Source organism: Myxocyprinus asiaticus, chromosome 11 (genome assembly GCF_019703515.2).
Source record: "Myxocyprinus asiaticus isolate MX2 ecotype Aquarium Trade chromosome 11, UBuf_Myxa_2, whole genome shotgun sequence".
Taxonomy (NCBI): Eukaryota; Metazoa; Chordata; class Actinopteri; order Cypriniformes; family Catostomidae; genus Myxocyprinus; species Myxocyprinus asiaticus.
The window spans coordinates 48,336,708-48,364,120 of record NC_059354.1 but is presented as its reverse complement, the minus strand read 5'-3'; the positions used below and the strand labels follow the sequence as shown (position 1 = coordinate 48,364,120).

The 27,413-nt window shown below is 37.0% G+C and overlaps 1 protein-coding gene across 1 annotated transcript in view; it reads right to left on the bottom strand.

Moving 5' to 3' along the window:
- Window positions 1–27,413, bottom strand: part of LOC127448221 (potassium voltage-gated channel subfamily H member 7-like) — a 134,087-nt gene that overhangs the window by 32,581 nt on the left and 74,093 nt on the right. The window contains exons 5-9 of the mRNA XM_051710596.1: window positions 25,609–25,820; window positions 15,919–16,344; window positions 8,002–8,401; window positions 4,459–4,658; window positions 410–662 (exon numbers count right to left, since the gene is read on the bottom strand). Coding sequence (XP_051566556.1) covers window positions 410–662; window positions 4,459–4,658; window positions 8,002–8,401; window positions 15,919–16,344; window positions 25,609–25,820 — 1,491 coding nt within the window. The remainder of the gene's footprint in view (window positions 1–409; window positions 663–4,458; window positions 4,659–8,001; window positions 8,402–15,918; window positions 16,345–25,608; window positions 25,821–27,413) is intronic.

The following is a 27,413-nucleotide window of genomic DNA, read 5'->3' as shown; positions in this document are numbered from 1 at the left end:
TCATGACTTTCAGACAACATGACATAAATCTCCTGTGATGCATGTGCTGTACATACAGTACACTGCTGGATATTGTTAACAGACAAATTTGACAAAATAGTGCAAGTGTGAAAAATGTTTTAACAAGACTTTACTTTCTAGAAGTTCAAAGTGCTAAAAGTGCCCGAAGTTGAAGAAACACCCATACACAGTTCTGCATTCAAAGATGCGATGCCACTAACCTGGCAAACTTTGTCAGATCCCATTCCTCAAAACTGCTCACAGTGTCAACTCGGTACTGTGTAAACACAACTTTGTTTCAAGTTCGACTGGTACACACCCAAAAAGAGCTTGCCTTTTTGTGTGCAATTGTGTTGCAATTTTTTATTAGTTATGACCCCTTAAAAAAAAAAAGCCTTTTTGATCTTACCCAGAATGGCAACCACAATATCTTCCTTCAGTATTTCGATGGAGCCCCGTGACAAGAAGTAGAGTGCGGTGAGCACATCCCCGCAGTGCACAAGTGTGTCTCCAGGGGGCACATGAGTGGTTTTGAAGCGCATAGCGAGAGCACGCAGACAGCCTTTAGTAGCACCTCTGAAGGCCTTGCATCCCTGAAGCAGACTGCTGTTCAGGTGGAGACAAATATCTGCCTGCAAACACTCGGGAAACCCTTTTAAGACCTGCAGAAAGAGAAGGCGGAAGGGGAGCATCATTCAACTCTATCAGTTCCTTTATCACTCAAGATTAAAGGGAGCACATTAGCGAATCCCAAATTACACTAATTATTCTGTGGTGATATGGGATCTGTTCCAAAAAGTGCCTTGCTGTCTACAGCCTACACATGCAGTCTCATATCTGAAATCTCCATAAGTGACTTATTTTGAACGCTCTACCAGTGTTCGTAAGTAACTAAGTAGAACTTTCTTTTTCAGTAGCGTGACATCTGAGGGAGTAATCAAACACGCTTGCCTAAACCGTCCTCTCTAATAGCATTCAGAGAATTTGGACAGTTTATGTAAATCAACTGGTTTATAACAATTCACAGATTAACTTATATGTAGCGTTAGTGAATCGATTATTTCATGTGAACGAACTGATTCACTTGAGCCTCTGCACAGATGTCAGTTTGTTTCTTTTTTGAAGTGAAATATTTAATTAATTGCTGCTGTTTATCACTGTATTTAAACTTGGTTGTATAAAACAGTGTGGTTTTTTTGTTTTATTTGTATATGTTTAATTTAAAGTTGCCACCCTAATTATGTATATGATATAACCTACGCAAATCTGAACAGTATTTTTGTGGCTTAAAAGCAATACTGATCTTTTAAATATTTAACCACTGTAAATTTAAGATGATATTAAAGGGATAGTTCACCCATAAATTAAAAGTGTCATTTACTCACCCTCATGACATCCCAGATGTGTATGACTTTCTTTTTTCTGCTGAACTCAAAGATTTTTAGAAGAATATCTCAGCTCTGTAGGTCCTCACAATGGAATGGTGACCAAAACTTTGAATCTCCAAAAAGCACATAAAGGCAGTACAAAAATAATCCATAATACTCCAGTGGTTTAATCCGTGTCTTCTGAAGCGATATGATAGGTGTGATTGAGAAACAGATAAATATTTTAGTCCTTTTTTACTATAAATTCCCTGCCCAGTAGGTGGCGATATGCACGAAGAATGTGAATCGCTAAAAAAAAGAAGAAAGTGAAAGTAGAGATTTATAGAATAAAATGACTTAATATTGATCTGTTTCTCACCTACACCTATCATATCACTTCTGAAGATATGGGTTTAACCACTAGAGTGATTTGAATTAATTTAATGCTGCCTTAATGTACTTTTTTAAAGCTTCAAGATATTGGTCACCATTCACTTGCATTGTATGGATCTGAGAAATAAATTAATTGTTTTTGTTCTGCAGAAGAAAGTCATACGCATGAGTAAATGATGAGAACACTTTCATTTTTGGGTGAACGGTCCCTTTAATAATATAACTTTATTTACAGTTTATTTAACTATATTTATATGGACTTAATATATCACTTTATTTATAGAACATCTGTCAGCATAATTAAATAATATCCCTTTGTTATATGTTTTAAAATATTTTATTTATATAGCTTCAATGTAGTCTGCTACTTTTTCTTAGTAACTTGTAGTGTAGCTAACTACTTATAGTTTAACTAATATAAGTTATGAGTAGCTTTCCAAACACTGCATTCTACATAGGCAGCAAATCTCTGCACAAGACTCGACTCACAATTGATTTTAAGTTTACTGTTAACATGTTGCTAGGCTAACATCACAACGCTCTTAATAGGCATAACAATACATGGAACACACAAGTATTTGGCAAAATAGTCAATTTTTAATTGAATAATTGTATTGATATTTTTAGTCTACTATTTGGAACCGTCTTTGCATTGGGAACATGCCTATAATGCCTTAAAATGCTGCCTAGGTTTTGGAATAGATCAATGGTGTTTCTTCAATACTAGTTACAGCAGTATTATATATATTCATCTAAGTATTCACACAGTTACTGTCTCAAAACACTGACTGTGAGCAAGTAGTGTCCACTCCAAGTGCCAATTACTGTGCTCATGTCAGCAGTGCAATCATCAATTAAATAAGAGGAAATAATGAGTTCAGTACGGCAATAAAAAAAGAATCAGTTTCTTAGCAACATGCAGACTCGCTTCAACAAGTGCAACTTTTATCTAAGTAAGAATGGCTACTATAGCTCTTCATCATGCATTTTAATTCATGCTAGCATGGAATCCGCTAGGGCTAGACGTCATATCATATATTTCACTATGTATTCAAAATGATTTTGCTGGAGATATGAAATTAAGCGACATCATGAATATCGTGCATGTTTTATTCGGCCATTATGTCTCCTAAAGACCATGTCATTAGGCTAGTTTTGTGATTGTTGCTTGTCTCCGGCTTTGTCCTTGTCTCGTATGAATGAGATTATTAATACAAATATGTTTCAATAGTATTTTCGATTTAAATTTCAGCAGCAAAACCAATGTTAACCCTAAAGTATACTTTAATTCTCTGTGATGCGTTATGTCTGTTGCTCAACTGGTAGAGCATGGCACTAGCAACGTCAAGATCATGGGTTTGATACCCAGGGAACACACAAACTGATAAAATGAATACCTTGAATGCACTGTAAGTCGCTTTGGATAAGTGTCTGCCAAATGCATAAATGTAAATGTGTTACCACAAAACAACTTTTTGAGCTATTCAGAGCAAATACATAAATGTCATAATTGATTATAGTCAAAAGGTTGAAAGATATATATATTTTTTGTTAAAATATAATTGTAAAATTGAAATAATAATAAATAAAAGAACTCAAATATTACAATATAGCTGTAACGCCACTGCTAAAAATATTTTCTGGAAACATGCATTTTCTTTTGCTAAGAGAACTTGATGCAAGATTTCTGCTCATGCAGTATATGACTGAAATGGGTTTTATTTAGATGAGCATCAGTGTGGCCAGAACAAAGTGATGTATGATGGCTCTAAAAGACAGTATCTAGAGTTACAATATGAATGAAGATGAGATGTTTATATAAATACCTCCTGCTCTTCCCAGCGTGATGAGGTCATTGCAGTTCATATGAAGCAGACATGGAGAGAGACAGGTGTTGCTTTCAGTACATAAACATGACATGTTTAAATAGTATTTCAGATAGGCAAATTTAAAGGAACAGTTCACCAAAAATGAAATTCTGTCAGCAATAACTCACCATCATGTCATTCCAAACATGCTTGATTTTCGTTCTTCCATGGAACACAAAAGGAAATGTTTGGCAGACGTTCTGTCCGTTCTTTTTTAATGCAACAAAAGCTTATAGTGACCAGGGGCTACCAACCATCAAAAAGGACAAAAAGCACCCTTAAAATTATCACTGAAGTTGTTCATATGACTCAAGCGCTCTATATTCCAAGTCTTATGAAGCCTTACAGAAGTTTTTTTGTGATTTCTCTTTCCCTCTGTTGCATCAAGTTTGATGGCAATGACATTTGGTTATATCTGAGGGGAACATTTTCATTGAATAATGTCTTAATTTCAGTCTGTTCCTTACACAAAGCTATCGTATGACTTCAGAAGACTCGTAATATAGTGCACAAATCATATGGACTATTTTATGGTGATTTTAACCTTTTTGGAGCAGACAAGATCTTTACAATTTCTCCTTTAGTGTTCCATGGAAAAAAATAACCGCCTAAGGCTTTGGAATGACATGAAGGTGAATAAGTGATGACAAAATTCTCATTTTTAGATGAACTATCCCTTTAAGGGCCACTTAACAATGTTCCTTCAGAAAGTGATTAAAATTTTGAGGTTGGCATGTGGTATTAAAGTTGTTCAGTGGAAAAACAAATTGAAAACACATCTACAATGAAGCATCTGTGGCTAAATGGTGTCTAAACGACTCCACACGCACCGTGTTCATGTCGATTCCATTGGTGTAGGTCCATGAGTGTTGGAAATACTCCTCCAGTCTTTGTCGGAGTGGATTCGGGATCTGATGGAAACGGATGAACTCTTTGACGCGGAGCATCTGCATGTGGTAGCGTGCCGTACCAGAATACAGCCGCTGTATGATGGCAGAAACATTGCCGAAAATGCTGGCGTACATCAGAGCTGGAGAAAACATGAATGATAGATGGTAACACATGAAATAAATGTATAGTGCTTGAGATATATAGTTGAATCTGGACCAAAATAATCTTTGTATGTTGCATATGTTTGTAGTTTCCATGAAATGGCTTGACTTGCGCAGTTTCCTTGCCTGTGATGATGTATTTCCTAGTGAACCTGATTTTCTAATTGCTTTTTCTAGTTTGAAGCAGATGGCATTAGGGTGCGGGGCATTATCATTTTAGAGAGCATTTGATGTCCATGAGTGCAAGAAGTTTCATCAATACTTTGGGTCTGTTTTCCCATAAAATGATGGACTGTAAATGTTATCTTCGGACCCCCTCCTAGATGCGTCACCGGGGAGGACAGCAGGCGTTGTGGCTGATGGGCTAGAGGCCGGGCCGCCTTCCCCTCTCACCTGCCGTGGGCTTGGGAAGACAGGCCACCAAGGACGCCATTGCCCCACGTGCCCCGGACCTAGGAGGGGAGCGCGTGCGGCCGTCGGACCCCGCTCAAACCTGTGCCATTCCTTGGACACATCCCCGGCCTTCACAGAGCCCAGATTCACCACGAGGATGCCAGATTCCCCGTTTATTTTGGACACTTTTCCCCATTTATGAACATTTTATTTTTATTATTATTTTCAATAAATGCCTCTCCGAGGCTTGACGCCACACCCACTGTGTCTGTCTCTTACTCACCCCGCCACAAATTTTTTTTTCTTAAGTGGTTATTTTATATATTGTGCTTTTATTGTATCAGTAGGAAATATCAATTTTAGATTTCAACATTCTCTTTGCAAATAGAATTGAATAGAAGAAGAAGAATGATCCCTAAATCAGATGGTATGGCCCCCACAGAGCCCGGATCTCAACATCATCGAGTCAGTCTGGGATTACAAGAAGAGACAGAAGCAGCTGAGACAGCTGAAATAGAAGAACTGTGGCAAGTTTTCCAAGAAGCTTGGAACATCCTATCTGCCAGCAACCAAGACAAACTGTGTCCAGGTGTACCAAGAAGAATTGGTGCTGTTTTAAAGGCATAATGGTCACACCAAATATTAATTTAGTTTTTTTTTTATGTTTACTGGACTTTGTATGAAATTAAGTGATAAATGACTATTTATGTCATTATTTTTGAAGACATCCTCACTATGCAACATTTTCCACAAGTCCCTAAAATGTTTGCACAGTACTATATATATATATATATATACATACAGTATATATACACATATTCAGTGACCACTTTATTAGGTACACCTGTACACCTACTTCATGCAATTATCTAATCAGCCAGTCATGTGGCAGCAGTGCAATGCATAAAATCATGCAGATACGGGTCTGAAGCTTTAGTTAAAGGAATGTTCCGGGTTTGATCCAAGTTAAGCTCAATCGACAGCATTTGTGGCATAATGCTGATTACCACAAAAAATAATTTCAACTCGTTCAACCTGTACTTTTAAAAAAAGCAAAAATCGAGGTTACAGTGAGGCACTTACAATGGAAGTCAATGGGGCCAATTTTGGAGGGTTTAAACACAGAAATGTGAAGCTTATAATTTTATAAAAGCACTTGTCGTTTTTACAGTCGTTTTAGGGTTTTAGGGTTTGTTAATATTACATCGTCATTGTAACGAAGTGATTTTATCACATTATCACACTAAAATCATGTTCACATGCATATCCTTTATGTCTTGTAGTTATACTTTTGAAACAGTGAGTATTTTAATGTTCAAAAATTTGGCCCCCATTGACTTCCATTGGTAAATGCCTGACTGTAACCTCAATTTTTTTTTGTGTGTGTGGTAATCAACATTATGCCACAAATGCTGTTGCTTGAGCTTAACTTGTACTTAACTTGAACATTCCTTTAATGTTCACATCAACCATCAGAATGGGGAAAAAAATGTGATCTCAGTGATTTCAACCATGGCATGATTTTTGGTCACTGAGTGCATACATATTAGGGCTGAGAAATTTTATGTGTTAATTTCTGTGATTAATTGTTGACTGTTTAACTATTAATTCAACTATTAATTAATGCAGTATTATATACTGTATATATATATATATATATATATATATATATATATATATATATATATATATATATATATATATATTTTATTTTTTTTACTTCCTCAACTTCACTAATGTTTTTCCCCACTTCCTATGGATAAAATTGACTTATAAATTTCCAGGAGGTACACGCTCGACTTGATTGAACATCCTAGCACAGAAGCTGATTGTGTGGAGCAGTGCAAGCTTGTTTATTATGCGCATAATAAACACAGGAGAATGGAGACCTCACCCGCAAGCGGTGAGCCAGAGATTCGGGCAAACTGCGCAAAAGAGACCCAGCGTGTGTGCGAAAGACTCTGAATGGCAGTAAGAGAAAATAGTTTTGAGATTTTAAACTTCAGCATTCAGTTTGTTTTATATCTGTAGGTATAGTGTCTAATAATGCATTTGCAATGTACAATTAAGTCTATAGTGCCAATAAGGTTTGATATGAATTGAATCTGCCCAATTGATACTGTTATTACAAACGTCTACTGGAAATCAGCAGAAGATTTTGCCCAAATTGTAATGTCATGTCCACTGTATTATACGGGTATTAAAGATTTATACCTTTAAATATGTGTCTAATAAAATAAAATAAAAATAATAAAAAAAAATAACGTGTACATATTTAAATAATTAAAATAAATGATAGCTAACCAATTACTTGCAAGTTCTTTGAGACAAAGTATAAAGTAAATATATTTTATTATTATATTTTTATGTTCGTTTTAATGTACCATGATTAATCACAGAAAATTACTTGCGATTAATCAGTTAAAAATATTATCGATTCACCGCCTTAATATACAGTATAAACTATTTACCTTAATATTTAAGATATTTAAAGTAATCATTCACCCAAAATTAGAGCTTACCCTAATGTCATTCTAAACTTGTATTCTGTTATTTCAGTGGAGCACAAAACGGGAACTTTAAAGCATCTTTTAAACATCTTTATGCAGCTTTTTTCCATTCAGCAACAGTTTAAAGTGACCGCAGCTGTCAAGCTCCAAACATAACAAAAAGCTCTATAAAAGTGGTTCATTGGTCAGAATATTCAAAATCCCCAGGATAACTTTTGAAGTTGTTACTGGATTGATGGACTACTTTTATGTTGCTTTATTATATTTTTTGTGGTTGTATAGAAAAGAGCTGCATAAACATTTAAAAAAAAAAAAAAAATGACTGCATACATGTTTGTAACGGCATGGGGTTGAGTAAACGAACTCTGGGTGAACTTTCCCTTTAAGCAATTTACACATGTATTTTATTCAGACTTACATCCAATAAGCATGACACAGATGGAGAAGATCTTTTCTGAGTTGGTGTTCGGGGAGACGTTCCCAAACCCCACACTGGTCAGAGAGCTGAAGGTGAAGTACAGTGCAGTCACATATTTATCCTTTATGGACGGACCAGAATTTGGGTCACTGTAGTTGTATCTCTTTCCAATGGATACCCCGAGATTATCGAGCCAGCCAATCTTATGTTCCAGGAACTGTTTCTCAACATTTCCAATGGCGTACCAGATGCAGGCGAGCCAATGTGCAATTAGAGCAAATATACACATCAGGAGCATCAGAACTGCAGCGCCATATTCTGAGTATCGGTCCAGCTTTCTGGCAACACGAACCAATCGCAGAAGTCGCGCTGTCTTCAAGAGGCCAATTAGAGTGGTCGTCTGGGGGGAAAGAGAAGGTGCTTTTTAGTTTCTTGCATTCTCTATAACAGGTTGCATTTTACCAACAAAGATCAGCCAATTCAGTTGCTACCGTACATTCCAAACATTTTCTTAATTAGTATTTTTTATTGTTTACAAGGAAATAAAACATCCTTAAACGAGATACACTGGTGGCCAAAAGTTTGGAATACTGTACAGATTTGGCTCTTGTGGAAATAAATTGGTACTTTTATTCACCAAAGTGGCATTCAACTGATCACAATGTATAGTCAGGACATTAAAAACGTGAAACATTACTATTACAATTAAAAAAAAAAAAAAAAAAAAAATCAGAACTTCTTAAACTACTTCAAAAATCCTCCACATGCAGCAATGACAGCTTTGCAGATCCTTGGCATTCTAGCTGTCAGTTTGTCCAGATACTCAGGTGACATTTCACCCCACACTTCCTGTAGCACTTGCCATAGATGTGGCTGACTTGTCGGGCACTTCTCACGCACCTTACAGTCTAGCTGATCCCACAAAAGCTCAATGGGGTTAAGATCCATAACACTCTTTTCCAATTATCTGTTGTTCAATGTCTGTGTTTCTTTGCCCACTCTAACCTTTTCTTTTTTATTTCTGTTTCAAAAGTGGCTTTTTCTTTGCAATTCTTCCCATAAGGCCTGCACCCCTGAGTCTTCTCTTTACTGTTGTACATGAAACTGGTGTTGAGCGGGTAGAATTCAATGAAGCTGTCAGCTGAGGACATATGAGGTGTCTATTTCTCAAACTAGAGACTCTGATGTACTTATCCTCTTGTTTAGTTGTACATCTGGCCTTCCACATCTCTTTCTGTCCTTGTTAGAGTCAGTTGTCCTTTGTCTTTGAAGACTGTAGTGTACACCTTTGTATGAAATCTTCAGTTTTTTGGCAATTTCAAGCATTGTATAGCCTTCATTCCTCAAAACAATGATTGATTGATGAGTTTCTAGAGAAAGCTGTTTCTTTTTTGCCATTTTTGACCTAATATTGACCTTAAGACATGCCATTCTATTGCATACTGTGGCAACTCTAAAACAAACACAAAGACAATGTTAAGCTTCATTTAATGAACCAAATAGCTTTCAGCTGTGTTTGATATAATAGCAAGTGATTTTCTAGTATCAAATTAGCAATTTATCATGATTACTCAAGGATAAGGTGTTGGAGTGATGGCTGCTGGAAATGGGGCCTGTCTAGATTTGATCAAAAATGACTTTTTTCAAATAGTGATGGTGCTGTTTTTTACATCAGTAATGTCCTGACTATACTTTGTGATCAGTTGAATGCCACTTTGGTGAATTAAAGTACCAATTTCCTTCCAAAACAGCAAAATCTGTACATTATTTCAAACTTTTGGCCGCCATAATATATATTGTAGAATATGCTTTTAATTTAATTTTAAACTAGATTTTTAAAAAAGATTTCTCATTTTTATCACCTCGGTCAACCTCATTTGTCAATGACCCGAGTGCAGATTTGTTGGATAATTAAAAACTGGAATGTAAAATCCGGCCAATCTTGTAAGGTCAAAAGAGATTTATAATCAGTATAATTAAGCGTCCATCTTATCGTCATGTCCAGCTATAACTCAGAAATGTGATTCACTGTGAACAGAATCCACTAATGAGTTTTTAATGGTCCGAGCAGGCCTCTGTCCACCCTTCTCAATGTGAGAGCAAAATAAAAATTACGTGCTTCGCTCACCATGCTTGCTCGCTTACACACTGTCAGCACTCGTATGCATGCTAAGCTATGCTGACAGATACATCCATTAAGATATATGCTAAAAATACCCACTGTGGGATCTAACCTCACTTTGTGATTCCACAGTGTAATTGCCAGCTACAAATGATCTCCCAACAAGGGACAGGGCTGTAGATGTCAAAGAAGCCCACTGTTGGCTCTCAGGGAACCATGCACTGCGACTTTATCCAATGAATCGATTTCAACCGCAAATGAGAATTTATCTCTTGTCTGCTCGACTTGGACGTTCACCAAGCCTGGACCACAGCAGTGTGGGTACGGCAAGAAGTTATTGCCATAACGTCTGGTCCATGTTGGTAAAGAGATCACTCACAGTTCGTTATGTTTGTATATGCTGTTTAGGGGCGGTTTCTTTAAAATAGCTGATAAGGTACCACAGACCAGCCTAGAAAACAAAATAAAAAAGAATAGTTTAATATTGAAAGTCTGGGTCTGGGCTAAAAGGATAAAGGTTAAACAAGGCTAAAACAGTATGGTCTTCACATAAAAGACATTAGAAAAGTTTAAAAAAATAAATGATGACGGCCTGGTAAAAAGTTCCCAAGACAGTTTTAATGTGACGTTCAACATATATATAAAAAATAAAAATAAAAATTGTGAAATCTGTTACTTTTAGTAAAAATCAACCCATGGGAAATCAAAGTGCCCTAAGTTTAAAAACTAAAGCAAAAAAAAACAAAAAAAAAACAAAAAAAAACACCCAAATACGAATGCATTTCACCTATCTCACCAGCTAGCTACTATTGGTTGTGCTGGTAAACAACATAGCGAAACTTATCCACCAACTAGACCAACACCAAACTAGCACTAACCATCATAAACCAGCCTGGAAATTCATACTGGTCTAATCTGGTCTTTTAAGCAGGGGAGTAAAGCCAATTCACAGACATCCCAACAATATTACCATTTCAACATACATGTGTATAAGAGACCATTATCTCAGAAAATATATGAATATAACTAATCAGAGATTTACTTAATCTCTCTAAACAGTTTTTTTTCTCTCTCTCTCACAGAATATCCAGCATGCATGTTGTGTTGACAAGTACAACTATGACATAAAGCCCAGCAAATATCATTAAGCTGCGGTCGTGGCCAGAGCGCTTTGAAAAGAGACCCGAAGCCTTTAAATGAGATGCATCCTGCAGCTACCTGCCATCTGCCTGGCCTAGCTCATTCCCTAAGTAGTACACACACACACACACACACACACACACACACATCATGCTCTGCCCACTGACCATACAGCATAGCAAATCCATCTGGCTGACCACAGAGGCATATACAATTGACCCTAAAGCACCCTCGATGGTGCAGTCACTTTGCATTCGTTAAAAGCACAATGTCAGTTTCTGAATAATTGTGAAAGCCTTTTTAAGCATTGAATGAAAGGATGAATTAATGCATATGCTTGCAACTGTTAGTTGTGATTGCACCATTCATAGTGTAAAATTAGGGCTGGGTAAATTATATCTCAATATTGCTTCAGCCTTTTTTCCATAAATTACTCAACACTGATGTATTTGCTTTGAAATCTCTTTAAAGCGTGATTATTTTAGTATTCTTTTTTATATCAACCAAAGAGTGATTGTTGCCAAGTGGAATTTTCCCCCCATCACATTTAAACATTTAAGACATAAAAAAAAGTACAGTATATTATTAAAATAGTTAAATCAGAGTTTTGAATCGATTCATTACAAAAATGAATAGCAAGTGTCTCGTGATGCCCTTTTTAAAGTTGACGTTCTTCTTTTGACCTGAACAGATGTCTATAAAAATTGTGCCGCAGTTGAACTAACTCACAGAACTGAATCATAATAATTAACTCCAAAGGGTCGTTTAGCCCAAACAAGTTCTTGCGCAAAAAATAAAACTAAATTAGTGTTGGGACCGCCATTTCTTGTTAAAACTGTGTATGTTTACTGTTACAGTACTGTTACAAATGTTGCCTACTATGCTTACATATATCCTATTGCAACAATACTTGCTTGGAGGAGAAATTCTAAAGAAAGTGAACGATTTCGTGTTCGGGTCAGGTTTCAGGCTTAAAATCTAACTGTGCCGTTCGGGCCGGGCAGGGTCGGGTCACACAGTCTTGTGCACGGGTCAGGTTCGGGTTTCATTTTAAGGCCCGTGCAGACCTATACCCAGCCCTTAGATGGGCCAGTTCACATTGGATGCCTACATTTTTTATTACTTAATTCTACTGCACTCTGCAATGATGTTAGTATTAAGTGGAAGGAATTAAGGTCACTCACATTGAATACGACAATATACAGAAGATTTTAAGCTCAGAGGGTGGGACATTATGAATAGATCCAGCTGCTATTTAAAGTAGCACCAGTACAGAACTCCATCCAGCAAGTTTCAGTCTTCATTCTGAGCACCCTGATCATTGTTCTCTAAGACACCAGTCAGAATACCAAAGGTCAGGGCTCTGAAGCACCACCCTTTGTGGGGTCCTTTACATTGCTCTGGGTGGAAAATAAAGGCAATGGATCCAGTTACCCTTTGACAGCACCAAGGATTTGGAGCAACATTTGTCAAGAGTAGAGAAAGGAGAAGGTTGCAACTAGAGTTTATCGATACATTACATTTTTTGCTGCCGATATGACGTTGTGCCATATCATAATGTGCTTTATTTATTTTTTTTGGTCATTGAATTTCTGAAGACCATGTCATTACAGTTTTCACAATCCTTCCTCGTCTTGCAACTAGCGAGAGTAAGAGCGCTAAGACAAGTTTCAATAGCATCTCTGATTTAGAAACAAAGAAGACAAAAATGCTGTTAGACCCAAAGCATACAGTATTTTTCGCAGTTCCGTGAATGCAAATGTTTTTAGCTACGCAAGCCCTATTTTGTGTGTGTTACATTCTGAAATTAGTCCGAGTAAACATTGCATTCTCAACATTGATTGGAGAGATTTGTCTATAGCTAGATACCTGAATACTAAACATATCCAGACATCCAGTTCAATGGCACAAACAACTCTATCGCCCCCATTGTGCTCTGATTTTTAAAACTTTCGTTTTTTCGCCAGTGCGCTTGTTAAAAGGATAGTTCACCAATAGTGAGACATATGAAGACTAAAGTTTCATTTTGGGTAAACTATTCCTTCAAGTATGTTCAACAGGTCCATGGACTTGCAATGCGTTGGCCAAGAACTCACATTTTTGTTTCTTGCATAAAGTATGTTTCTGGCCTCAGCAATGTTGAGTTCAATTAATTTTCGAGAATTAGTTAAAACGGTCCATTTAGTTGTTCTTTTAGTTGTTTCACTTTCCAGTCAGGAAGGACATGTACACATAAAAATAATATATTATCCGAGCAAAATCAATAAACTTAACAAAACCTAACAGAGCTTGTCCATAGTCTAAAAATAGATCATATGCCATCAAATAATAACATTTCCAGTAGGTCCTAATCTATAATTCCATTCTTTAATATTTTAAAAGCCAGTGTGTGTCTTGCGGGTTGTCTATGGCTTGGACACAGTTGCTGTTGTTGGAACGGGCCACAAAGCTGTGAAACCATATGCTCTGATGTGCCAACAGCTCACGATAGGCCACTGACGGGACATGCCCACATAAACCACCCGAGCAGCTTGGCAATGATTCACTCGCTGCCTGTAAGCTGTTCAAACATCAGTTTTCAGTTTTCTCATCCCTCTTTCTCATCACCATCATTGAATCCCATTTGGTAAGCTACTAATCCAAATAGATGCATTCAGAAATGAAGGCCATTGAGAAAAACAAAACAAAGCAGCAAATACAACATACAGTACATTCTGATACTGTAATCCCTGACTTGCTGAAATAGTTACGCTCCAGTCGTAAGAATCAGCCTCCCACCAGCTCTAGGAGCTTTCTGGCCTTTAAAAGCACTAGATCTGATCTACATAATGGACACATAGTGTAAACAAACTAATACATATATGGATAAACAAACAAATTGTTTAGACCAGTGGTCTCAAACCTCCAGCCTGTGGTCCAAATTCAGCCATGTTTCATTTAGCCCCTCATGACCGCAAATCAGTTTCACTTTCTGTATTTTATTCGGCCTTTCATGTTATCCCAAACTTGTCTTAAAGGATTGTTGAACAATATTGTTTTTGCAGTTATGGAGAGCCAAATTTCTCAAAATTAAATTGTTGAAATAAATTGTTTCATATTTAACTAAATAGTTAAGTACAAAATTAAAAACGTTATGAACAGTTATAATTAAATCTATCCATTTTTAATTTACCATTAGCTTTGGGTTGATTTTCAGCACAAGCTTCACTTTTGTTTTTTTTTTATCTTTTCTTTTTCAGGGTTACAGTAATCAGCAAGTCTTTCAACACAAGTCTTTTCAACGCATCTTTAAACATCGATTTCTAGGCGCCATTTACACAGGACACGTTTAGATGCCAGACTGTGCTGTTTGACCTAAACATGCGCTAGACGAATTTCTTTGATGTCTGTTGCTGCCGTTGTGTCCCGTATCACTGATTTTTCAGCATCTCATGCCATCAGCCCAGCGTTTGTAAGGCGTCATGTCAAGTTAAAAGAACGTGAACTTTTTAAAACACATTTCAGGTCACCTGCATGCTGTGCCATTCACTGTGATGCATCTAGTTTTTCCAACACGTTCTGTGTAAACGGACACTTAGTGAGAAGAATTTAGAAAATGAAAAACAATCCAAAGCTAATAGCAACTTAAAGTGAATGCAAAGCTAGTAAAAATGAAACACAACATAGTTATTGATTTATTTTGTCATTTAATGATTTAATAGTTTGAAACGTTTTTATATGATTTACTTGAATATTTTACGATTCATTTAAAGATTACATTTTTAGATATTTGTCCCTCCATAGACAATAGCCTCAAATAAACATTGTTCTAAAGTCTGAGACGGCTACTGAAAATTACTGAAAACAATTTGAGCAAAAAGTTGAATTGAAAATGAATGAATTGAAATGGAGATTGTACAAAGGAGTAAACATGATCAATGTCACAGATTTGCTTATTTGATTAGAGACCTAAAAATGCACAAATTTTACTTTGGGCACTTTCATGTCCCATTGGTAGATTTTTATTAAAACAAAGATATTTCAATGTGTTTCTTGTTGTTATATAAAGGTTACATTAAAACTGACTTTCTACTTTCTACTGAAACTTTCTAAAAATCATTTATTTATTTTTGGTTATTTTCTGATGCTTTTCATGTGTAGATTTTATTGTTTTAGCCTTGTCTCAGAATCTTAAATCTTTCTTATTCACTGAAGTCATAACTTTAGTCATAACTATTTTTTTATTTATTTATTTTTTTTTTTATGTTTCAAAATCTTAAATTTTTATTTTCCATGTTTAAATTTGATTTTGAATCCCAGATTTTCAATGTGGATTTTGGACCTCACTGTATAATTTTTTTTCCAACACGGCTTATTACAAAGCTAAAACAAGAATATACTGTAGTTCAAATTCATGGTTGTAAAAACATCTGCATCTGTTGCATCTTTAAAATAGGCAGATCGACTGATCATAACCGCAGGTCCACTGACAATGACGTCAATGACGTCCCCCCTAAACGTACAAGTGCCATACCAAAATTTGCATCCTAATGTGCCCTGCCCTCAATGGAATACAGCACCTGGCTAGTGACCCCAGATCATTACATTTTGAGACCCCTAGTTTAGACTGTCAGCCAAGTGTGAACGGAACCAGATTAAGTTATTATGTCACTTACTTCATCTGATCCCGATCCAAATATGAGCAGGTCAAAGGGTATTGCTGCCACCATGTCTATAAGGAACCAGCCTTTGAAATAATGTATGGCGATCTTCCCTGGATGGCTCACCACCTCCTCGTTCAAGTTCACATACGTTGTGCGAAAGTTTATGAGGATGTCAATGATGAACATGATGTCCACTATTAAGTCCACAACGTTAAGAGGGCTGCAAGAGTATCCACACTTGCGTCGTTTCTGTTCCTCACTGTCATTGAGCAGAAAGGCAGCAGAATAAGGGGTTAAAATGGCCGTATAGATGACCAGCAGCAGAATAAGCCAGTCCCAGACTGCTTTAAAAGGGCTGTAGTGCAGAATAGTGAACTTATCCATACGTGGTGTTTGGAGCTTGTACTCTGGTAAAACATCTGCACCCAGCGACAGCACCTGGAATAGAAAAGGCAGGCAAAATCTTGGGTATTGCATCACAAAAAAAACAAAAAACAAAAAAAGAGTACAATTTGTCTATTGTGAAGATTTATACATTTCAATTGTGACAATTTACAGTGCTGTGAAAAGTATTTGCCCCCATCCTGATTTCTTCTGTTTTTATTTATATCTCATACTAAATTGTTTCAAAAATTCTAACATAAAACAAAGGCAACCTGAGTAAATATAAAATACAGTTTTCAAATATATATTTTTTTATTGAAGCAAAAAAGTTATCAAACACCTATATCACCCATGTGAAAAACTAACTGCCCCCTTAAGCTTAATAGCTGGTTGTGCCACCTTTAGCAGCAACAACTGCAACCAATAACTGGAGTATAACTAATTACAATAACTGGAGATCAGTCCTTCAACGCTGTGGTGGAATTTTGGCCCGCTCTTCTTTGCAGAACTGCTTTAGTTCAGCCACACTAGGGAGTTTTCGAGCATGAACTTCCCGCTTAAGGTCCTGCCACAGCATCTCAATCAGGTTCAGGTCAGGACTTTGACTAGGCCACTCCAAAACTTTAATTTAGCTTCTTTTGAATATTTATGGCATTTTTAGCCAGTGTCTGTCTGACAGTTTAGTCATGAACAGCGACCTTTATTGATGCGAGAGAGGCCTGCAGTTCCTTGGATGTTGTCCTTGTTTTTTTGTGACTTCCTGGGTGAGTCGTCGCTGTGCTCTTGAAGGAATTTTAGAAGGTCGGCCACTTCTGGGAAGGTTCACTACTGTGCCAAGTTTTCTACATTTGGAGATAATGGCTTTTTGAGTGGATTTTTTGAGTCCCAGAGCCTTTGAAATAGCTTTGTAACCCTTGCCAGACTGATGTATTTCAATCACCTTCATCATCATTTCTGGAATTTCTTTTGACCTTGGCATAGTGTGCTACTGGGTGAGGCCTTTTAGGTGCTTCATGCTGCTGAAAAAGTTTTATTTAGGTGTTGATTTTATTGAACAGGGCTGGCAGTAATCAGTGTGTCTAGACCAGCTGAACCCTTTATGAATGCAGTTTCATAGATTCTGGGATTTAGTAACTAAGGGGGAAAATACTTTTTCACACAGGCCCAGTTGGTATTGGATAGCTTTTTTGCTTCAATAAATAACATTATCATTTAAAAACTGTATTTTGTGTGGGGGCCTGGGTAGCTCAGCAAGTAAAGACACTGACTACCACGCCTGGAGTAGCATGTTCGAATCCAAGGTGTGCTGAGTGAGTCCAGTCAGGCTTCCTTAGAGTCATGTTGGGTTAACCTCCTCGTGGTCGCTATAATGTGGTTCTCACTCTCGGTGGGGCACGTGGTGAGTTGTGCGTGGATGCCGCATGAAGCCTCCACACGCGGTAGGTCTCCGTGGTAACGTGCTCAACAAGCCACGTGATAAGATGCGTGGACTGACGGTCTCAGACACAGAGGCAACTGAGATTCATCCTCCGCTACCAGGATTGAGGCGAGTCACTACGCCACCACGAGGACTTAGAGTGCATTGGGAATTGGGCATTCCAAATTAGGGAGAAAAAGGGGAGAAAGTAAAAAAACAATATATATATATATATATATATATATATATATATATATATATATATATATATATATATATGTATATGTATATTTTGTGTTTACTCTGATTGCCTTTGTTTTATGTTAGATTTGTTAGAATTTTTGAAACAATTTAGTATGAGATACACACAAAACCAGATGGGCAAATACTTTTTCACAGCACTGTACATCGAAGTTAATTGAAAACTCTTGAAGAATGTACATATGTTAAAAATATTATTTTAGTATTTAATTATTTTAGCAATTTAAATCAGTGAATTGAAAAACCTTTAAAGAATGTACATTTATTAAAAAATATTATTTTAGTACTTATTTTATTTATTTATTGATTATAAATTATTTATATCAATTATTTAATTATTTTAGTATATAATTAATGAGAGGTATGAACCTTTATAAGTTAGTAAATAAAATGTTGTTTTAAACAAATAGTTTGCTAAATTGAACTCATTCTTGGTAAAGTTATGCATTTAGTGTTTAACCCTAAAAAGGGCAAAAATGTACCTTTATACCACTGCAAATTAATTAATTGCTTTATTCGAACACATTAGGGCCTATATAATACATTTCCATGTTTTCTAAAATATTGCTTTTATTTTCAATATTATAGCTTGTAGAAATCATGAAAATAACATTGAAAAGATATGAGCCTCGATGTCAGTTGCCTTCTCAAAAAACGCTGCCTTTTTACTTTTATATAAAGATTGAAGAGTTGATGCCACACTTTATATACAAACATACAAAGCATGTTCTCAGTATTTGCAAGGACACCTTTTTTCAATATTTCTCACAAAAAGTTGACAGACTCACTCATTGCTCCTCTCTCCAGCCTCTTAAATGTTTGTATCCCCTGGGATACAAAAAAAATGTTTAGGGCTAAATGTAATTTTTTTGAGTGTGTTCTGACAGGATCACAGACAACAGGGAAAAAACATTGCTAAATACAAATATTAAAGCATAATTCTACAATAGCAATATAAATAGTCTTATCAACTTTTAAAAGGGAGAAGTAAATGCTTTCGATGTCTTTTTTTCTTTTTTCTTTTTTTTCTTTTTTTTTATTAACAATTTTTATTTTAATAAAGTGAAAGCCGAGTGCCCATATCACATATAACTCTGAGGTGTCAGTTTAGGAAGATCTAATGGTTCCACAAAGTTCCTAATATCTTCATCAGTAGACGAAGATGTGGAACTATAGAGATCAAAGTAGAATTCTTTAAAAGCATTATTAATGTCAATGGCCGAGGTAAATATTTCACCACCCGCAGATTTCACAGAGGGAATGGTAGAAAAAGACTCTCTCTGCTTTATATATCTAAAAAAAAGGTTTCCTGCTTTGTCCCCTGACTCAAAGTATGACTGTCTTGCCCTGAATAACCAAAACTCCACTTTCCGCGACAAAATATTATATCTATATTTCAATCGGGTCAATTCTCTGAGGCCATCAGATGACATAGTTTTTGTGCTTTGGATTTTTTGGTGAATGAGGCATACTGTATGATCCGACCCCTAAGAACCGCCTTAAGTGCCTTCCAAGCCACGCCCACAGAGGATACTGAGGACCAGTTGGTCTCCATATAAACATTGATTCGAGTCTTTGACATTTGTTGGAAATCAGGATTTTGCAAAAGGGACACATTAAGGCACCAACTATATAATTTCTTTTTCTCTGTATATGGCAACACCTCTAAACTCATCAGGGTGTGATCTGAGACTAAGATATTTCCAATTGAGCAATCAACAACAGATGAAATGAGGGATTTGGATATCAAAAAACAAAAAAAACAAAAAAACAAAACAAATCTATTCTAGGATAAATCTTATGGACTGATGAAAAAAAATGTATAGTCCCTACCAGATGGGTTCAAAACTCTCCAAATATCTGTAAGACCAAGATATTTATACATCCTGTGAAGTGTCAATGTTGCTCTAGGGGGTTTACACACTTTTGCTTCACTATGATCAAGGACTGAGTCCATCAAAAGATTATAGTCTCCTCCCAATATTACATCATGAGGGGTGCCAGCGGTTTGCAGCATCCCTTCAAGATCTATAAAAAAGCCCTGATCATCAGCGTTAGGTGCGTAAATATTAGCCAAAATCAACCTTTGCCCTTGAATTTCAGCTAAAACAATAATGACTCTCCCTAATTTATCTTTAGTCTGTTTGAGACATTTGAATTGTAGATGTTTATTAATCAATATAATGACTCCCCTGCTCTTACTTGAGCCAGCACTAAAGAAAACATGTCCACCCCATATCTTCCCAAATTTTTCAGCTTCCTGCGGGGAGAGATGTGTTTCTTGAAGAAACACTATATCATATTTCTTACGTTTAAGAAAAGTAATAACCTTCCTTCTTTTTATGGGGTGCCCCAACCCATTTACATTCCATATGGAGAGAGATAGTACACTCATATTAACATTTTGATATAGTAGAAAAAATAAATTGTGTGTCAAAAACTAAATTATACAGACCACATTCCACATTAGTGAAACAATCAAACCCTGAACTTCCCCCCGAACAAAACAAACAGAAAAAAGAAAATGTGCGCATTAACCCCACGCACGAAAGCGCCAACCGCAGTCAATCGCTCTAAACTCAAAAGGTCCATGAACACCCATGAGCCCCCACGACAACTTTGCCATCGGATTGCTCAATTTTGCCTCACAAATTTGTGAGGAAAAATTACATAACAGAAAATACTTTGTAAAATAAACCCCAGCCAATAGGAAGAATGAACACAAAGAATGAGTAGATTCATTCACAGAACTATCTCAAAGGTGTGATCTTCCACAAAACAAATTCCAGCTGATATAAAACCGTTCAGTTTCCTCGGGCAGACAAACGAATGTTCAGTGAGCCAGCTGTTATGAGTTCTGCGGATGATGTAATCATTCCAGTGTCCCATAAAAATACTCAACAAAACAAACTCCAGCCAGCAGGAGGAATAAGCACGAAGAACGAACAGATTAATCCACAGCTGTTCCAAAGGAGTGTTATTCAATAGAACATACTCCAGCCGCTAGGCGGAACCAATACAAAAAGAAACAAAACCGGCATCCCGGTTCCCCGGATGGTTGAGTCAATTCACTCGGAGGCCGCATAAAAGTATATACCATGACTAATACAATCCATCAACTTTATAAAAGACATCCTTTGTGTGAGCATGTAGATATTTTGCAGTCATCCGTAGTGTCCACTCTCAAACTGGCCGGGAACTTCAATGCAAAAGTAATCTTTCGTCAATGCAAAAGTTTCTTTAAGGAAAAGTGTTATTCACAAAACAAACTCCAGCCGCTCGGCAGAGCCAATGCAAAAAGAAAAAAGAAACCAAAATGACACCCAGCTTCCTCAAAAGCCAGAGTAAGTACAGCGAGTCGACCCACTCACATGAGAAACACCCAATGGTTTACTCACCCATTGATTCTATAAAAGACATTGCCTGATTGGGACATGTGAATACTTTGTGACCGTCCTTCGTTTCTATTCTCAGTTTGGCCAGACACATCAGAGCAAAAGTGATATTTTGCTGATGTAAGAGTTTCTAACATTCCTTGAACCGACCGCATTTCTCTCTTGTCGAACTCGCAAAGTCCGGGAACAAGAAAATATTTTGGTTCTTCCAAGAAAGCTTCCCTTTGCTCCTCGCCTGGCACAACACAAGATCTTTATCGGATGATCTCAGAAATTTGGGCAGGATTGATCAGGGCCTTTCTCCCTCAGCAAATCTGTGAGCTGGGACTCTGTGAGCTCGCTTGATTTCCAGTTTATGGCCTGTTATGTCGAGCAGACTCGGAAAAAGCTCATCTAGGAATTTCACCATATCTCTGCCCTCCTCTTGCTCAGGAATTCCAACAATTCAAATGTTATTCCTGCGGCTTCTATTCTCAAGATCTTCAAGCTTTTCAAGGAGATGTTCCAAATCAACTTTGGTCGCAGGCGGATTAGCGGTTACTTCCCTCTCCGAAGTCTCCAGACAATCTATTTGTCTCTCAACATCATTCACTCTTGTAACTAACTCAGAGAATTTTATTTCCATCGCCGTAATTGATCGACGTATTACAGCGAGATCCTCCAAGTCAGCAAGAACCTTCGTCAACATCACCGACATGTTGGACAACTGACGCTGGATCACCTCTCCCGCCGCGCCATCCAAATCGAGTCCCTGGTCTGTAGGCCTGTCGGGGCTTTCATCCTGAACACGTAAGTGTCTTTTAATGTCTCCAGAGCCTGAGGATTTTGACTTCTTTGCCATGTTTTGCCTCAAAGAGCAAATGTGTAACTGGGTGTATCAAATTTCACCAGATTATAACATGAAAATAATAAAAAATTTAGCAAAGTGTGCAGAGCTCATAGCTCACACGTCTGCTTCTTGCATGGTGTCACGTGACCTCATGCGATGTCTTTTGTTTTTGAAGTCAAATGTCGTTCATCCAATCAAACTGTTTTTTTTTTTGTTTTGTTTTTTTGTAGCAAACTGTCACTTGGTATAAACTAGCCAAATTACTCTGCGAAAAGTCGTTCTTAATATTTTTGTCTTATTTTCCAGTAAAAAAATACCTTAACATCTATAAAGCAAAATACATTTACTTGAGAATCAAAATTACGTTACATAATACACTTGTTTTCTGAGAATATATCTTGAATTAAGTTTCTTTTTTCTTCTTTTTTTTTTTATCCCATTGGCAAATGGTTTTTCTTGTTTTAAGCACAAATGTAACAAGAAGTTAGATTAATGCTTAAAACAAGACACAATTTGGCAATGGGGTAAAAAAAAAAAAAAAAAGCAAATTATATCCTCTGAAATATGTCTTAATATTTTGCACAATTTTGTATTTCAAGTAAATGTATATGATTTAAGAGATGTGTTGATATTTTACTGCAAACAAGACAAAAACACTAATTAGGAAAATTGCTCTTATTAGCCTAGACATTGCAAGGTTAAAGTAAAAATCACCCATAATTCATTAAATACAGTTTCACTTGCAGAGAGTATAAAGATATATGCAACCACAATTTGTTTTGTGTGGTGGCTGTTGGCTGCCGAGAGCACAAAACAACCAAAATTCAAAACAAAATTCTGAATTTTCTGAATTGATCATTGTTGGGCCAATGTAGTTTATGGAAAATTAATACATTTAAATGTTTGATTTTAAGGATTTGTCTTGTGAATTTTTGTGCAATTAACCATTTTGGTACTGTGTTTGCTCACCACTTGATGTCTGATGTAAAATCAGGGTCTTGAAAAAAAACAAACAAATTGAAAATTGTCTTTACAAAGAAAATGAATGGGATTTTTATTTATGGAACCCGCCTGTTGCTCTCTAAAAAGATCCAAAAAAACTCAACTATTAAAATGTATCTCTCATAATAACAGTTTATTGGTTTACTTGACACCTGTCAGTCACATATCCACAGGTTTATTATTATAATGCAGTATGTGACAGTTTCACTGTCTCACATAGTTCATAGCAGTTATTATTTATTTCAATACAGTTGATGCAATATTTCATGGAAACTGACAATCTGAGTTCTTTCACATTTCATAACTGTATCATCTCAGAGCATGACATAAATATTCATATACGTATGTCTTTAGAGACACAGTTGAAAACTCATCTTTTGTAGAACTGCTTGAAAAATGAAGCATAGTTGTCATGCAACTCAGGTTATTTAATACTGTAAGTTATCAAGGCTTAATATAAAATGTTACTATTCAGATAATGAAATGTCCTAAGCCTTAATCTAATTCATAAAAGATAGTTCTGTCTCTAAATTCTGATTGAATGAGCCACAGTCGAAGCCACTGTAGAAAGCCAATAAACACACAACACACAAGTCAAATGGGTTGCAAATGGTGTTTCACATTGACTGAGTAGCATCAGTTTCTTTGCAAAAGCATTAGGATGAAAATAGTCTCTAATCCAGGCAGGGTGTATCGTAACAGCTCCGAACAAACATGCAAACACCTTTCTGCCGGATTAAACCAACTTCGAAGGTCAGCAAATGAGATGTCTTTTCTTTTCTTCTTTTTTTTTTTTTTTTTTTGTGATTTTTCTCCCCTTTTCTCCTCAATTTGGAATGCCCAATTCCCAATGTGCTCTAGGTCCTCGTGGTGGCGTAGTGACTCGCCTCAATCTAGGTGGCAGAGGACGAATATCAGTTGCCTCCACGTCTGAGACCATCAATCCGCGCATCTTATCACATGGCTTGTTGAGCGCTTGATCCACGCACAACTCACCACGCACCCTACCGAGAGCGAGAACCACATTATAGCATCCATCCATCCATCCATCCAAGCCGCTTGTCCTATGCAGGGTCATGGCTAGTGATGGAGCCTAAACCAGCGCAAAGGTGGTTTGATGGTGTTAGCTGGTTCAAGTTGTTCTAGTTGGTCTCCCAGCCTGGCCAAGCTGGTGTTTAACTGGTTAGCTCACAACTCTATTAAAACCAGCGTTGCCAGGCAAGGAGACAAGCTGCCCACCTTAGGGGCCATTTAGACTGTGTTCTTGTGCTAACATGTTGTTGCACAAAAAAAGCTAGACGCAGTGCAACAGAAAGCAGGTGCCTTGAGACACATTTTTAAAAGGTGACATGCTTTTCAACCTGACATGCTGTCTAAAAATGTGGTGCTCATCTGTGAGATGCTAAAAAAACCCAGCAAAACTCAACACAACGGTCAAAGACGTCCATCCAGCAGATGTTTACTGACAAGAACAATTGGGCTGGTTTAAGCTGTATTTTTAAAGCAGAAATAGCTTCAATGTAGTTATCTAATTTTTATTAGTGTAGCAAATTGTAGTGTAGTTTTATTGTATTGTAGATTAGGGTAGATTGACCGTAGTTGAACTACTTTACATAATGAGCATATTGCAGCTTGACAAACAACAGTTTCAGACTAGCTTCCCCAACACTGACACACAGTACACAGTGTGAGCAAACAAGTCTATCTTCAAAGGACTGAAAGAGAAAGTTCAATTTACATTTGGTCTCAAACAGAGAGCCAACCGCAGTGCTACAGAATTGTGTTTTGCCAATATTTCAGGATAAATTTCCCCAAGGCTCTTGAGAATCCATATTCGTGCTTGGATGGTCTTTTGATGTCTTTCACAGTCACTGACAGAGAAATATTTTAAATACGGGTGAGATAAGGCAACAGATTTGAGTGTGTTAGTGAGCACGTGACATAGCAATTAGTGGTGTTTGCCCAATATTCTCACACTCATCTTAATATCCCTGAGGTTTAGTAGTATACTCATTAGCATTTATTTGCATACACATGTCGGTTAGCTGCATTTGTCATGTAATGTTGGCTACAAAGTAGAGTTGTAGTAAAATGATGCAGGAGAATTAGATACTGCTTGTTTTAAATCATGAAGCGCTTAACATATGCAATTTTTCAATTAGATATACACTTGTGAAAAATTATTGAAAAACATAAACAGAGACCAACTGATTTTACTCTTAAGTCAACATGAAACGCTGTACAGTCGGACATACTATATTTCCAAGTCTAACAGGATATTCAACAAGAGAAGGAGCAATTTTTGGAGCCTTTTGGAGTCAGGTGGTTGGAAGGAAGGGAATTTGAAAAATATAAGGAATGTTGTTTCAGAGGTTGATCAAGTTATTACCGTTCATTAAACCTTGCAGTCTTACCTGCGTGACTTTTTCTGTGACATTATGTGTCCTGTCTTTGACCTTTGGTGCAATGATGGTTTTGTCTGAGGATGGGGGGGAAGGTGCTTTCTTATCGTTGGCTTCAGAGAAGTTGAGTGCGATGAGAGGTATCTTGTTGATGGTGCTGTATTTGTTTAGATTGGAGTCTGACGTTGATCCCAGCAGACTGGACTTCAGATGGTTGAATGGTCCTGAAGGTAAAAAAAAATTAAAATAAGGCTGAAAATATATGTTACAACAAATAAAATAAAAAAAGTTTTTATTTTTTTATTTTATAATTCATCTTGGCTCGGTCTGGGCGACATATTGAATATTCAATATATTTTCATGATGAGTTTGTTGGCGATATTAACTTAAGCAACATAGTGAATATTTTATACTGTACAATTTGTTTCGCAATCTTTGTAAAGTTGAAAGTTGAAAGTTATATCCAATATTACAGCTTATCAGGGCCTAGGTAGCTCAGCGAGTATCGAAGCGGACTACCACCCCTGGAATCACGAGTTCGAATCCAAGGTGTGCTGAGTGCCTCCAGCCAGTTCTCCTAAGCAACCAAATTGGCCCGGTTGCTAGGGAGGGTAGAGTCACATGGGGTAACCTCCTTGTGGTTGCTATAATGTGGTTCTCGTGCTCGGTGGGGCGCATGGTGAGTTGTGCGTGGATGCCACGGTGAATAGCGTGAGCCTCCACATGCGCTAAATCTCCGCAGTAATGCGCTCAACAAGCCACGTGATAAGATGTGCAGATTGACGGTCTCAGACGTGGAGGCAACTGAGATTCGTCCTCCTCCACCGGATTGAGGCGAGTCACTACGCCACCACGAGGAGTTAGAGCGCATTGGGAATTGGGCATTCCAAATTGGGGAGAAAAGGGGAGAAAAAAACAAAGTATATTACAGCTTATCCCGATGTTAGATATAACTTTTCACAAATAAGGTTGGTAAGTGAGTTTATCACACTAAAGTCATGTAAACACATTTATGTTTTACATCTTGTGGATATACTTTTAAAAAGATGCGTATTTTAGTGTTTATGGACTAACCCTATTGACATCACTGCAACTACAATTTTCAATAAACGAGGTGCGAGTCGAAATTACTTTTTTATGGTAAATCAACGTTATGACCCAAATGCTGTTGATTGAGCTGAACTTGTATTGAACCTGGAACATTAAAGTTCTGCAAAAACATATCAAGAAATACAGAATATCATCAAAATATTGTGACTATTGTTAAATAAATATTGTTGTCTTATCTTAAAGAACCATTTGAATGAACCTTTTTAACTCTTGTTTAACGCAAAAGATCTTACGGTGGCAAACAGCATTGACAATGGCCGTGATAAACAGGATTCTCTGAGAACGTGAATAGTATTAGGCAGATGCAATTTGCACTCTGGTGCAAATAACGGTATATGCTATTTACACCCCAACCCGGGTGCAAATTGTGTCAGATACTATTTGCACCCATATTTAAATACTAACATACAGTATATGGGCATCACTGCAGTGTATTTATTATGTATATTTAGAGTCCACAGACACACTTCATTAACCCCTACCCCTAAACCTAACCTTAACCTTACCTTAGAAAAAACCTTACCTTGCGATCAACAGACCCCGCCTCCGGATCAAACCCTGTTATTATATGGCTACTTATCAAATAAACAGTTACATGGGCATGTAATAATGATTCGAGTTGAAATTACATTATTATGTGAGAAGAAAGAGACCCCAGAGTCTCCAGAAACAACTAAATACCACCTCCTTTGCATCAGAGTTTTGTT